This window comes from Dipteris shenzhenensis, chromosome 3 (genome assembly GCF_047967505.1).
Source record: "Dipteris shenzhenensis isolate YYH24624 ecotype China chromosome 3, Dip_SZ_1.0, whole genome shotgun sequence".
Lineage (NCBI taxonomy): Eukaryota > Viridiplantae > Streptophyta > Polypodiopsida > Gleicheniales > Dipteridaceae > Dipteris > Dipteris shenzhenensis.
This window is the reverse complement of record NC_141598.1, coordinates 9,384,823-9,400,749: the sequence shown is the minus strand read 5'-3', so window position 1 is coordinate 9,400,749 and position 15,927 is coordinate 9,384,823. Positions and strand designations below refer to the sequence as shown.

At 41.7% G+C, this 15,927-nt stretch overlaps 1 protein-coding gene across 1 annotated transcript in view; it reads left to right on the top strand.

The window, feature by feature from the left end:
- Positions 1-333: 333 nt before the first annotated feature.
- LOC147903325 (uncharacterized) overlaps positions 334-15,927 on the top strand; it is a 28,057-nt gene continuing 12,463 nt past the window's right edge. The window contains exon 1 of the mRNA XM_087373104.1: positions 334-1,162. Within this exon, the coding sequence (XP_087229230.1) occupies positions 416-1,162 (747 nt within the window). The 5' untranslated portion in view covers positions 334-415. The remainder of the gene's footprint in view (positions 1,163-15,927) is intronic.

Here is a 15,927-nt window from a genome sequence, read left to right as displayed (position 1 = left end):
AACACTCTCTCTCTCTCTCCCGAGTGCTCGCGTGAGAGAGAGAGAGAGAGAGATGAAATGTAAACAATGGGAGACTATGGGCCGAGCACGTGGGAGGTGAGGGACAATAAATTAGGGGCAATAGATACGTGCATGGGCAGCCATCAATGGAAGGAGGGATCAGGGGATGAACGTGGGAATGAAAAAGCAAGAGCACTCAAGCACCCAACCCAATAATAAACAGGAGCTGCGACCTTTCCTTTGTGTTCACGTCTCGTCTCCTTCAACAAAGTTACAACTTGTACAACCGTCGTCGTCTTCGTGAAACTTACTTGTTACTGCCCCGCGAAGCTATTGCGTTCAACAGCCCATGCGCTGCAGATGATCCTCGCCTTCCCTCCCTCAAGATCCTCGTTGCCTCCCCTCTTCATTCAATATGGCTTCGCATGCTGCTTCTGCTTCTACCGATGCCTCTACCTTCTTTGCACATAGCCCCCCTCGTGAATTCGACCTCAACGAGCTCCTCATTCACTCCCCCCCTCCCCCCTTCAAACGTGAATGGTGGCCTTCCCCCCCCTCGCTCCCTGGTTTGCCCCTCCATGGCTCCTCCGGTTTGTCCTCTCTCCCGCCTAATATACCTCCCGAGAGCTCCTTTTCAGTCCTCGGCCGTTTCTCGCAAGAGATCACAGCTGCTGATCCCCAGCTTAGCTCCGGATCTGCCCCCTATGGTGCCTGCCTCCGCCTCTCTGATGTCGCAGCTGCCCTTAATGCTCTCCCTCGCTCCAGCGACTCCCCAGAGCCCAGCACCGCCGCTCATCAGCTCCTGCTCGAGGTGCCCGCTCGCCCTATCGACCTCCTCTCTTTCCCTAAAAGCGATCCTTTCAGGTCTGAAGATCATGATCTCAGCGTCGTCAATGAATTGCTGGGAAAAGCTCCCCACTCCCTTCCCCAGCTAACAAGACGCTCCAAACAAACTAAAGGCTGCAACGGGAGGAAGTCAACCAAGGCCAGCTCTACGTCCCAGAAGAAAACTACAGCTGCTCTTCGATCACAAGAGAAGTTAATTACCAACGATCCAGTTGCCAGGAGGGAGATCCACATAAATTCAGAACGACAAAGGCGGAAAGGGATGACGCACTTATACGCCACACTCCATTCGTTGCTGCCAGAGGGGAAGCTCAAAGTAGGTTTCTACTCGACGTGGTCTGCTTATTTCCGTGTTTGATTGAAGTTCAAATTATTTTCGGTACGTTGAATGGATACCTAATTACAGGCAAGGTTCGCAGGTTCTCTTCATGATCATGATCTAATAACTGAATCAGTCCGGCCCCCAACCCTTAAGAAATACCACAGAATGAACAATTAGAGGAGTAGTAGGGAGGGAAACGCTCAGAGGTCCAATTAAGGTTCTGATCCTGATGTAGGTTATAATGGCCGACTGTAGAGGCTCGAGTGCACATTTTATTAGATAGGGACATCACATTTGCAAGTTAAATCTACTCCCATCGTCTGTATCTTGTCGTTGCTGCTGGTCATCTACTATGCAAGCCTTCGACCTTGTGCCGCGACTGGCCGATCTGCAGGTCCTACCTTTCCGCATGCTTGCGTGTCTGTTGACCGACGTATGTTTCCATACACTATTGTTAAGGTTATTATTGGAAACCGAAGTGTACTTAGAGCGCAGCCACATGCACGTAAGAGGGAAGGAAATTAGAGCTCATTCCCACGATGGCAAAATTCGATAGCCGCACTCAGGCTGAAGTCCAGCTTCCTTAGCAGACTGGTGGCAGTGTGGAAGGAAGGTATTGCCACGTTACGGTGGAAGGGCCTCCCCGCAGGCATTGCTGATTACTCCCTCAAGCTCTCGGTGTGGTGGCAGGTGGCCTGGCCAGGAGAAGGCTGTTTTGCAGTTGGAAACGAGGCCTTAGCAAGGTCCCTTGACTCAAAGGGCATACACAGCTGGGAGGATCTGTGGGATCCTCAGACGGAAGACTAGCACCACTTGGCTCAGCTCGAAGCGGATTTCCGTCTCTCCTTTGCTGAGCTGATTTTCCTGGCAGAAATAATGCACAGAATTCTGGCTGATTGGCCAACCAATGTACACCCCTCATAGGTATCAAGTCCAGAGGAATGGGATTACCTATTAATAACATCCGGGCAAAGGAGATGGACAAGTTTCTTGCATACAAGGAAGGTTGGCACCAGAGGTATAATGAAAGATAGTTGAGGGAGGATAGGGAGCTCATTTGGAAAGGTAGATTTAAGCAATTATGGACAGCCACGCCCTATAGTAGAATAAATTTCTTCCTGTGGAGGATAGGAGGGGGTCACTTCCCGGTGGGAACCCATGTCCCTTGGATGAATGTTGATGACAGATGCAAACTATGCAGAGCTGCTGCTGAGACACTCACGCATCTGTTTTGGGGGTGCCTGTTCGCAACTTGTGGGGGCTAGTTCGCTCTTGGTGTGCCAGGAATCTGGTAGAGTTCATCTCCAAGGGAACTGCCATTTTGGGGCTAACCTTGGTCTAGACAAGTCCATAATGTGGGATGTCATTAGGTACGCAACGCTACATAGGATTTTGGGTAGCCCAATACGAGGCCTCTATCAATAGTAATGTGGTGTTCTCCTTACCATGTAAAAAGGTTGTTTTGGACATTGCCTCCCTAGCTAGATGGTTGGGTTGTCAGCTGACTCAATGAGGCTATAAGAGCTCGACTTGAGAGCATTTTGTATGAGCTGTCATTTGCTAACTTTTGAGTAATATAGAAGTAGACCTCTTTTAATTTTTTTAAAAAAATGCCCACAAATGCCTGCGTCTCTTGTGTTCCCCCATCTAGCCCCAACTTTCTTGCAGCGTTGCAAGTGCCTCGGTGGAGATGGATATTTTCCCTCTCCACCCGGGCATTTAGGGGCTACAACCTTCATTTTCTAAATCCATCCCATTGAACGAGGAAAATCTTGATGTTGATTCGCAGACATACGAATCCATTGGTAAACAAGTATTTGAAGCATGGCAGTCACCCTTCGTGGGGACTCACACTAGGTGAAGCGAGTGATTGCAGGAGCTTGGCATATTTGCTAGCCCTAGCGTATGCGGGAAATGTCTCTTAGGTGGACAATTTTTGGCCACATGCAATAAAATAGAGCCAGGCCAATATTGAATGCACATAGCTGAAATGAGAGGCACCCTCCCACACATGTTTGCCTTGAACTCCTCAATGGCAGTGGCAAAAACATCCCCTCCATTCTATGCGATAGCTCCAAAGAACATTTTAGGATATCTAAAGTAGTGTACCCTACCTCTCCTGCATCCATCTTTGGGAAATCTAGACCCGTTTGCCCAACAGGGCTTCCTCTCCTTCATCTATTTTTGGGCATATGGCCTTATCTACCCCTTGACCCACTACCTTTTGAGATAGAGCTGCTATCCGTCGAGTCTTTGATTTTAGAGGTTTGGATGCACACACGTGGCTGCTCTATTAGTGTTTGGTTTGCATCCTCTATTCCATTTTTTGTTCCACATGATATTTTTTAAAGAATTATCTCCCTCAATTGTGACTAATTGTACTCCATACCTACATATGAGCATTGAGTTTAGTTTAGTAGAGTGGAAGGCAACATGGGTCTATTCTCCTTTGTGTACATGACATGTATCCAAAATCAAATCGGATTCTGTTACTTATAATAATGCATAGAATTTTTGCCTAAGAGAAGCTCCAAAGCAATTAGTAATGCCTTACCACCCAACTAGTAATGCATCCCCGTATCAGTGTGCTTTTTAGGCCTTGGCTTCATTAAGGTTTATTGAGCGACAAGTGTATAATTATGAGGGAATATGTGTATGTATGGCATCTCTACCAAGATAGAGTGCATTTGACATAGGATTGTTAGATTTCTAGCACCGTCAAGATTGCCACTTGGAGGTGAAGATAGTCTAAACAGGCAGAATCAGTTTTTTGGTCTCCATCACCAATGGTTAGAGTGAGCTACCTCAATTGCCTATCACCATCACGGCCTCATGGGGCTTGTTGATATCTGGGAAGGTGTATCGGTCCTCCATCGGTCAGTGTGGCAAAATCTCGATTATTGCCGACTGCTTGAGCCTTGCATGCCTTGCGATGCACCTTCCCTATGATCATAAGGTGTGAGGCACCACATTGTCATCCTCCTTGCCCTAATACATGATCGCAACACATGCTCGAGGGGGTCACTATGTACAAACCCTCCATATCACGTGCGTTCAAGACCTATTTCTAAAATCCCTTATCTATAAATTTTTCATTAATAAAATGTACCCTTTTTCTATACAAATCTGTAAATTTTTCCCAAAATTGTTGTAAATACTCACTTATGTAAATTAACTTTTGTAAAATTTAGATATTTAAAATGTCCTTCTATTGAACTCATGTGATAGGGTTACATATGATGAGTGACCCCCCCGAGAACACATGAACCCTATTAATACAAGCATGGAGAAGTCCTATAGTATTTCAAAGTTAGTGATGTGTTTGGATGAGGGAGGAATATAGTTAGCCTTTTATGAACACCAAGATAGCCTCCCTTAGAGACAGTACAAATGCCATCATGTTTAGGATTGCTACGAAAGAAATTTTATTAGTTGTGGTACCTAGTATTCTCAAGGTAGTTTCTTGCATACATGATGTTGTAGTTTTTAGATCTAACATTTCATGTATGGAACCTAAAAATCCCTCCTAGATTCCAATAAAATCATTTGGTGCCATCCTCATTTACAACCACACGGATGAATCACTTGGATATCCAGTTTTTTGAGATCCTAACTCATGACTAACCACCAAAAGCTGAAATGGTCCTCAATGGAACCCTCTAGGAAGGGGATCTCATCTCCTTCAGGCAATTTGCATGGGCCCTAAATGTTGAAAGAACAATAATCAATACATTTAGTAGTGGAGGAAAGCCCCCCATTATTCAATCATATAGTTGTCTCTTATATGTTGACTTGTAGTTCACTCTAGCTTAAGACTTTTGAAATGTCTCTAAATTTTTGACATGTCAACTTGAGAAGTGCTCTATATGCCTACATGATGGCAAAGCCAACTAAAAAAACACGTATGTAGTAGGCATTCAAGGAATTAATATTAAACCCTTACATACGTTTCCTTTAAGGTGAATTTCATGATAGTGTGAAATTAGGGAAATATTTTTGTGGAGTTGCTCTTAAAACCCCCTTGTTTCAAACCCATGTTGTATGGTTACTTCTATTTTTACACCCCTTAGGACTATGAGATCAGGTTTGTGTTTTGGGTTTGGAATGTTGCTACATCTTGAGTATACCATTCCCCTTAGAAGAAGAAAATGGCATACTCTTTCTAGCCATAGAGAAGTGCAAGGTAGTCATGAAAAAAGGAAAGATCCATGAAGTAATTACTAGTAGTAGAACAACTAAGTGTCCATATCAACTACTAATTAACCAATGAAGTGATAGTACAAGCCAAATAATCGTAGTAACAACCAATAAATGACTATAGAAATGATAGAAATGGATTAGCAAAATGATAGTACCACCAAACATGCAAATAGATGACCAATTAAATAATAGAACTTATTAGTAAATGAGTTATAAAAAATTAGATTTTCTTAGTAAACGACAATCTTATCTAGTGAAGTTCTTGCTATATAAAATAGGATGAGACAACCAAATACTATCACAATGTAACTAGTAGTAATGCTATTGTATAGAAGACAGTTAGCATAATATAAATAGAACTATAAACTTCAAAAAGATCTACAAATCATAAGGCAAGAAGGTGGTGTTCCCCTCCCTCTTGCCACACTTCCAATGTTTGTAGAAATAATTAAAACGCTTAAGCAAGAAGGCTATTTGACATTCATATTTGCATAGTTACCATTAGATCACACATTGCTATGCACTAGAAACTATTGTATACTCTATGTATCCATTACTAACATATGGAAAATAAGAGGTTGGTATCTAATAAAAAGTTACCTTAAAGGGTTGGATAATTGCAATAGAAAGTATTTTGAGGGTGAACCATATCATTAGAGAACTTTTACTAAATTGGTAATTAGAGAGTGACTTTTTAGAAGTATAAGCTATCCAAAATATCACTCCACAAATTTGCATTTTCATACTATAAAATCACCCATTTCACTAAATACATCCATATTTGCAAAAAAAGGAACATTATGGATAGCAAGACACTAATTTCGAAGCAAACCATAAAAAGAAGACATTACAGTAACACCCTAGTCTTTATAAATATTTCTATAATGACTAAAAGTCATAGTCTAACCAAAAGAAAACACCAATATAAAAAGATACACAAAAACCTAGAAGCAAGTATGTGAAGATAGTGGGAGAGAGGGAAGGAGTGTCACTTGCGGCTTTCTCACATACACAATGGGGGAATACACACATATGTGGAGGCTAAAAACAATTTTCCTCTTCTTAGTTGTGTAAGCCAAAAGAACTCTAGTACAAAGAAATAGAAGAACCCTATATGTGGGTCTCAAACCAAACTCAATTAACTAAGGTGGCATACTAACTGAGCCACGAACTAGAGTAGATAAGGATAGCTATCATCCAGCTATTATTCGTGGGCAGTGTACCAACCGCATCTGAAGCTAATAAGTCGGTGACATAAATACACAATGGTCACCCTGGCATATCACGAGTGGAGCTTGATATCTCAACACTCCCCCTCGAGCTCAATCCCAATTCTTGCACACCAAGCAGGTCACTGAACTTGCTATGTGCCCAATGCCTTCGTGAATATGTCAGCGACCTGATCCTCTATGCTAACATAAACTAGATCAGTAAGACCTAGTAAAGCCTTCTCTCGCACATAGTGATAATGCACCTCAATGTGCTTTGTGCTAGCATGATAGACTGGGTTATTTGCCAATTGTATACTGCTCATGTTGTCACAATAAATGACAACTGGCCCATCTGTAGACTGATGCATATCATAAAGTAGCTTATGCAACCAAGCTACCTCACATGCAGCCATTGTTGCACCCCTGTACTCAGCCTCTGTGCTTGACAAGGCAACTGTAGGCTATTTCTTGCTGCTCTAGTTGACTGTAGCACTCCCAAAAGAGAACACATATCCACTGGTAGGTCGTCTAACAGAAGTACTACCAACCCAATCAGCATCAGTGTATCCATGCAATTGTATCTGAACCCCAACCTCATAAAATAGTCCATACTGCAATGTGGACTTCACATACCTGAGTATGCGTCTAGCCACATCCAAATGCGGTTTCCTTGGAGCCTGCGTAAAGTGACTTACCAATACAACAGCATAGCTTAAATTTGGTCTGGTAATAGTCATATAAATCAAACTTCCTATTATGCGTCTGTACATAGTAGGGTCTTCCAGAAGCTCACCTGCATCTGTGCTTAGCTTCACATTCTGCTCCAAAGGAACTGAAATAGGCTTACAGCCTGTCATCCCATATTTGGACAGCATGTCCAATCCATACTGCCTCTGCAAGAGCTGTATCCCACTTGGTGATCCAATCACCTCAATGCCCAAGAAATAACACAGCTCTCCCAAATCCTTCATCTCAAACTTCTACTTCAATAGCATTTTCACATGAAGGATATCTTCATCACTATCACTTGTGATGATCAAATCATCAACATAAATGACAAGTAGCATAATACCTTTCTCTGTTTTTCTCACATAGAGTGAGAAATCTGCCTTGGAAATCTGAAAGCCAATAGTGACAAGATACTGTCCTATCTTGTCAGACCATGCTCTAGGTGCTTGCTTCAAGCCATACAAGGCTTTCTTCAACCTACAAACAAACTCAGGATGAATAGCATGAACATAACCTAGTGGCTGCTCCATAAAGACCTCTCCTTGCAAATCACCATGCAAGAAGGTATTCTTTACATCCATCTGATGTAAAGACCATCCCTTTAATGCAGCCATAGCAATGACTGCTCTTACAGTTGCCATCCTTGCAACTGAACTGAATGTTTCTTCATAATCAATGCCGTATGTCTGTGCATACCCCTTGACAACTTATCTTGCCTTGTATCTGTTCACAGAACCATCTGCATTGTGCTTGATCTTATAAACCCACTTACAGCCAATTGCATTCTTGTCTTTAGGCAAAGGCACCAATTCCCATGTAGCATTTGCTTCCAAGGCATCCATTTCTTCATCCATGGCTTTCTCCCATTTTTCATTTCCCATGGCTTGTTCAAAAGAAGTGGGTTCTGGTCCCTATATCACTTTGACCATATAGGCATAGTGAATGGCTGTAAATCCATCATATTTCAGCCTATCCATAGGATACCTAGCTCTGGTAGACTTGCGCAAAATAGGCTCACTTCCAGGTGCTCTCAAAACATCCCTGGTCTTCCTTACTCTAGGTGTAACAACAGAAGAAATACCCAACTCATCATCAATGCTCTGTTCTGAGCCACTGGATTCACCATCCACATAAGAGTGACCTACATTCACATCAAACATGGGCTGATCTACCTTCTCTTTTCCTATTCATGATACCTGCATACCACTATTTGCATTGCTCGAGGAGATTCGCCTGATCTCAATCTGCCTGTCCATGGCGAAGTATGTGAACCACTGCTAGAGGACATTGCAGGTCCACTGATATTTTGTGATTGCTGCTGTGAATTCTGTGCAGCATTACCATTTTGTGCATCTACATCAATCATCACATTTACTGGTTTATACCAGCTGCTCATCTCATAAAAAACAACATCTCTGCTCACTGTAAACTTACGAGTAGAAGGGTTATAGCATCTATACTCTTTCTGCTGCAGAGAATAACCAATAAAGATGCACTTCTCAGCTTTTGGATCCAACTTGGACCTCAACTCATCTGGCACATGAACATAGGCAATGCAACAAAAAATTTTCAAATGAGAAATGTCTGGTTTCCTACCAGTATACATCTCCTTTGGCGTCATGCCATGTATTGCTGCAGTGGGAGTCCTGTTCATTATGTAAACTACTGTAGCAACTACTTCAGCCCAATAATAATTTGGTAGATCTTTTTCATTTAGCATGGCTCGAGATACCTCTCCAATATGCCTGTTTTTCCTTTCTGCAAGTCCATTTTGCTGTGGGGTATGACTGCATGAATATTGCTGCTTTATGCCATGCTCCTTCAGGAACCTTGCAAACTCATTTGATAGGTACTCTCCCCCTCCATCTGACCTTAGGCATTTTATTTGCAGGCCTGTTTCTTTTTCAACCATAGCTTTAAAAGCTTTGAAGTGCCCCATTGTGCAACTCCTATTTGAGCTGCATTTTCTTAGCGTGCATATTTGTGCTGTACATTTTTGCCAAAGTATCCCATGCCTCCTTTGGCGTACTTGCATCCTGAATATGCACAATCATAGAATCCGAAATACTGATAGACAACCAGTACATAACTTTTCTAGCTCTCTCATGCCATCCTTTAAATGCCTGCATTTCCTGTTGATTGGGAACATTAGGAAGAACTGGTTCTTCTTCATTTCCTGTAATGAACTCCCAATAGCCTTTTCCCATGAGGAAATTTGTCATTCTAAACTTCCATGCCTGGAAGTTGTTCTTGTAAAGCTTTTCAGTGACAATCTGTGAAAGAGAATAAGACGCCATTACAAAACACTGTAAAATATTCTGTCATTGCAAAAAAACACAGCTTTTGCCTCACACGGGCAGATCTGCAAAACTGATGAAAGTGGTATTTGACCACATAGTCACTTCCTAGTGACGATTTTGCATCAACAGGCAACAAGCAAGATTTTGCAACTCCCAATATCTTTGCACATAGGCATATGATGCAATTTCTATGGCAACTTTTCACTGACCAGCAGAGCAGTCGTCGCATAGCAAAAATAGGGCCTTTTTCTGAGTGCCTGCGAAGAACTTCCGCCTTCAAAACGGGCCCTGAAATGGCCTAGAATCAGAAAAATAAAGTCACACCACGAAGGGCGTCTCAATCTGAGACAATGCACTCTTGCACTTCTGGCTGTGCTCCCTGCAGAGATTTGCTCCCAAACTCGAAAAAGGAAAGCAACACTGGTCCTCTTACCAGGACACCGCGAACTTGGTTTGCTTTCTTGAGCCCCTTACCATGAATAAGGCTCTGATACCATGTGAAGATAGTGGGAGAGAGGGAAGGAGTCTCACTTGCGGCTTTCTCACATACACAATGGGGGAATACACACACAGGTGGAGGCTAAAAACATTTTTCCTCTTCTTAGTTGTGTAAGCCAAAAGAACTCTAGTACAAAGAAATAGAAGAACCCTATATGTGGGTCTCAAACCAAACTCAACTAACTACGGTGGCATACTAACTAAGCCACGAACTAGAGTAGATAAGGATAGCTGTCATCCAGCTATTATTTGTGGGCGGTTTACCAACCGCATCTGTAGCTAACAAGTTGGTGACATAAATACACAACGGTTACCCTGGCATATCACGAGTGGAGCTCGATATCTCAAGAAGTAGAGATGGATTTTGTCTCATGTCTGACCTCTACAAATGAAATCATTGCACATCTAAGAAAGTATCACCATTATGTCCACCTTACTGAAGTCAATAATTTGAGTGCTTGCTTGTGCTGAAGTCTCCCCTCCATAGCCATTATTGTCTAATGAAACAAGATTGATATCCTAAAGGATTTATTACACGATTAGTAGTTTACCCAAAAGAAAAGAATTATGATCTCATGCTTGGCTAAGCATTAAAGACCAAAAAATTATCATCAAAACCAATAAATCATAGAAAAAAGAGAAACTGAGTATCTATCATCAATGTACGTTAGAACATGGCTAATAGAAGATAACAATACTCACTCATCCATGGAAGTCAAGGCTACTTCAGAGGTTTCATTACCAAATTAGTAAGTCTTTCAAAAAAATAAAAACAAGACAAAAACCTAGAATAAATATGTCAATGAGAAGTACAACTGAGATGTCAATATAGATAAATGCATGAAAAATTACAACCTGTAGTGCCCATGAATGCCAAAGCAATAGGATTGTCTTAGTTACACACATGCTAACTAACAAACCAAAAATCTACCATACCAATGGGAACATAAATATCCTTGGTGAAATTATCCATATAAAACTAAATCCAAGCAAAGTTATCTGAGTAGGAAAGAAGGAGATCACCCAATTCAAAAGCATTTCTTTGTGTTGCATGATCTCACATTTTGAGAAAGGAGAGGACAAATACAAAGTGAATCGGCTGGATGGTAGATTGAGATGAAAAGGCCACATAACAACCTAGTTCAGATTGCATGATTAGAAAGAGAGGAAAGAAAATGAATTAATGCAAAAAATATATCCAACAAATTGCAATGGGGGAATACACACACAAGTGGAGGCTAAAAATAGTTTTCCTCTTCTTAGTTGTGTAAGCCAAAAGAACTCTAGTTCAAAGAATAGAAGAACCCTATATGTCGGTCTCAAACCAAACTCAACTAACTAAGGTGGCATACTAACTGAGCCACGAACTAGAGTAGATAAGGATAGCTGTCATCCAGCTATTATTCGTGGGCAGTGTACCAACCGCATCTGCAGCTAACAAGTCGGTGACATAAATACACAACGGTCACCGTTGGCATATCACGAGTGGAGCTCGATATCTCAACACTCCCCCTCGAGCTCAATTCCAATTCTTGCACACCAAGCAGGTCTCTGAACTTGTGCAGCTTCTCCTCACCCAATACCTTCGTGAATATGTCAACGACCTAATCCTCTGTGCTGACATAAACTAGATCAAGAAGACCTAGTAAAATCTTCTCTCGCACATACCGATAATGCACCTCAATGTGCTTTGTCCTAGCATGATAGACTGGGTTATTTGCCAAGTGTATACTGCTCATGTTGTCACAATAAATGACAACTGGCCCATCTGTAGATTGATGCATATCATAAAGTAGCTTATGCAACCAAGCTACCTCACATGCAGCCATTGTTACACCCTTGTACTCAGCCTCTGTGCTCGACAAGGCAACTGTAGGCTGTTTCTTGCTGCTACAGGTGACTGCAGCACTCCCAAAAGAGAATACATATCCACTGGTAGATCATCTATCAGAAGTACTACCAGCCCAATTAGCATCAGTGTATCCATGCAATTGTATCGGAACACCAGCCTCATAAAATAGTTCATACTGCAATGTGGACTTCACATACCTGAGTATGCGTCTAGCCGCATCGAAATGCGGTTTCCTTGGAGCCTGCATAAACTGACTTACCAATCCAATAGCATAGCTTAAATCTGGCCTGGTAATAGTCATATAAATCAAACTTCCTACTATGCGTCTGTACATAGTAGGGCCTTCCAGAAGCTCACCTGCATCTGTGCTCAGCTTCACATTCTGCTCCAAAGGAACTGAAATAGGCTTACAGCCTGTCATCCCATATTTGGACAGCATGTCCAATCCATACTGCCTTTGCAAGAGCTGCATCCCACTTGGTGATCTAATCACCTCAATGCCCAAGAAATAACATAGCTCTCCCAAATCCTTCATCTCAAACTTCTGCTTCAATAGCATTTTCACATGAAGGATATCTTCATCACTATCACTTGTGATGATCAAATCATCAACATAAATGACAAGCAACATAATACCTTTCTATGTTTTTCTCACATAGAGTGAGAAATCTTCCTTGGAAATATGAAAGCCAATAGTGACAAGATACTGTCCTATCTTGTCAGACCATGCTCTAGGTGCTTGCTTCAAGCCATACAAGGCTTTCTTCAACCTACAAACAAACTCAGGATGAATAGCATGAACATAACCTAGTGGCTGCTCCATAAAGACCTCTTCTTGCAAATCACCATGCAAGAAGGCATTCTTTACATCCATCTGATGTAAAGACCATTCCTTTCATGCAGCCATAGCAATGACTGCTCTTACAGTTGCCATTCTTGCAACCGAACTAAATGTTTCTTCATAATCAATGCCGTATGTCTGTGCATACCCCTTGACAACTAATCTTGCCTTGTATCTGTTCACACAACCATCTGCATTGTGCTTGATCTTATAAACCCACTTACAGCCAATTGCATTCTTGTCTTTAGGCAAAGGCACCAATTCCCATGTAGCATTTGCTTCCAAGGCATCCATTTCTTCATCCATGGCTTTCTCCCATTTTTCATTTCCCATGGCTTGTTCAAAAGAAGTGGGTTCTGGTCCCTATATCACTTTGACAATATAGGCATAGTGAATGGCTGTAAATCCATCATATTTCAGCCTATCCATAGGATACCTAGCTCTGGTAGACCTGTGCAAAATAGGCTCACTTCCAGGTGCTCTCAAAACATCCCTGGTCTTCCTTACTCCAGGTGTAACAACAGAAGGAATACCCAACTCATCATCAATGCTCTATTCTGAGCCATTGGATTCACCATCCACATAAGAGTGACCTGCATTCACATCAAACATGGGATGATCTACCTTCTCTTTTCCTATTCATGATACCTACATACCACTATCTGCATTGCTTTGAGGAGATTCTCCTGATCTCAATCTGCCTGTCCATGGCGAAGTATGTGAACCACTGCTAGAGGACATTGCAGGTCCACTGATATTTTGTGATTGCTGCTGTGAATTCTGTGCAGCATTACCATTTTGTGCATCTACATCAATCATCACATTTACTGGTTTATACCAGCTGCTCATCGCATCAAAAACAACATCTCTGCTCACTGTAAACTTACGAGTAGAAGGGTTATACCATCTATACCCTTTCTGCTGCCTCAGGGGGTTCACTATGTATAAACCCTCTATATCACATGCATTAAAGGCCTATTTCTAAAATCCCTTATCTGTAAATTTTTCATTAATAAAATATACCCCTTTTCTATACAAATCTGTAAATTTTTTCCAAAACTATTTTAATTAGTCCCTTATGTATATTTATTTCTATAAATTTTAGAAATAAAAAATATCCTTTTGTTGAACTCACGTGATAGGGTTACATATGATGAGTGACCCCCCCCAAGTCTGCTGCAGAGAATAACCAATAAAGACGCACTTCTCAGCTTTTGGATCCAACTTGGACCTCAACTCATCTGGCACATGAACATAGGCAATGCAACCAAAAATTTTCAAATGAGAAATGTCTGGTTTCCTACCAGTATACATCTCCTCTGGCGTCATGCCATGTATTGCTGCAGTGGGAGTCTTGTTGATTATGTAAACTACTGTAGCAATTGCTTCAGCCCAATAATAATCTGGTAGATCTTTTTCATTTAGCATGGCCCGAGATACCTCTCCAATATGCTTGTTTTTCCTTTCTGCAAGTCCATTTTGATGTGGGGTATGACTGCATGAATATTGTTGCTTTATGCCATGCTCCTTCAGGAACCTTGCAAACTCATTTGAGAGGTACTCTCCCCCTCCATCTAACCTTAGGCATTTTATTTGTAGGCCTGTTTCTTTTTCAACCATAGCTTTAAAAGCTTTGAAGTGCCCAAAACTTCACTTTTCTTTTTCATAAAATACACCCAAACTTTTCTACTGAAGTCATCAATAACAGTGACAAAATAGTGACAGCCTCCAATAGATGCAGCTTTAGTAGTCCACACATCAGAGTGGATTAATTCCAATGGCTTTTTACTCTCTTGAACTGCCTAGGAAATGGTTTCCTTGCCTATTTTCCAAATTGGCAGGCTTCACAAACCTTATGCATTTCTGCAACCTTGAATTTAGGCAATCCTACAACAATATTTTGGGCTTGCATTGATTTAAGTCGCTGTATATTAACATGACCAATGCGTTTATGCTAGATATCAATATCTGCAACTACACGGTCCCATGTGCAAACATTGCTGCACTCAATTCAGGCATGTCCGCATCCAATGTAAACATCCTGCCCTTCTTCTTTCCTTTTGCTATCAAGCGATCGTTATTTTTCATATCCTCAACAAAGCATCCATGAGGATTAAATCTGACCTGCAAGCCCTGCTCAACCATTTGACCAACAGAAACCAGGTTCTTGGTGATGTTTGGGACATGAAATACATCAGACAGGTATTTCTTTTTCCCATCCTGCATAGATAAAGGAATTTTACCAATCTACACAATAGGATGTGCAATATCATCACCAGTCTGCACAAATCCTGGTTTTTCCATTTTCCTTGCATCCTGCATCCACTCTGCATGACTTGTCATGTGGTTTGATGCACCTGAGTTAACATACCACACATGATTTCATTCTTCTACACTTGTCATAGAATTGGTCATGTGCTGCACCATAAATAGATGCTCATTTCTGTCATCACCCTGTCTACTAGAAGATGCATAATTGCCTTGCTGCAATTTTCCATTCATAATGTCATTCTGCTTTTTGTAGCAGTCCTTAGCCATATGACCCATTTTACCACAGTAGTAGCATTCAACATTGTTGTTTGCATTTTGGCCTCTCTGCCATCCACCACGGCCTCTATGGCTCCCCTTGCCTCCTCCATAGGACTGGTTTTCTTGAGTTTGCTGCATATTCCAATTTCTACCACGGCCTACAAATCGGCCTCCTCTACCTCTGCCTCTACCTCTTCTAGCATTTGAGTAGAAGACAGTTTCTTTTGAAGTTCCTCTTGAAGAAGATGCACCCCCATTTCTCTGCTCTTCAAAAATTAGAAGAGCAAACAACTCTTCAAAATCGGGAAATTTTTCAGGGACGGCAATGGATGTCCGGAGCTGTGCATAATCCTTTCCTAGACCATTCAAGGTCACAGAAACTAGACCATCATCTTCCACTGGCGACCCAATGGAAGCAACTGCATTTGCAATTTTCTTCACCTTCATGTGGTAGTCATTGATGCTCAAATTTTCTCTCTGCACATTGTGCAATTCCTGTTTGAGCTGCATTTTCCTCGTATGCGTATTTGTGCTGTACATTTTTGCCAAAGTATCCCACACCTGCTTTGGCGTACTTGCATCCTGAATATGCATAATCA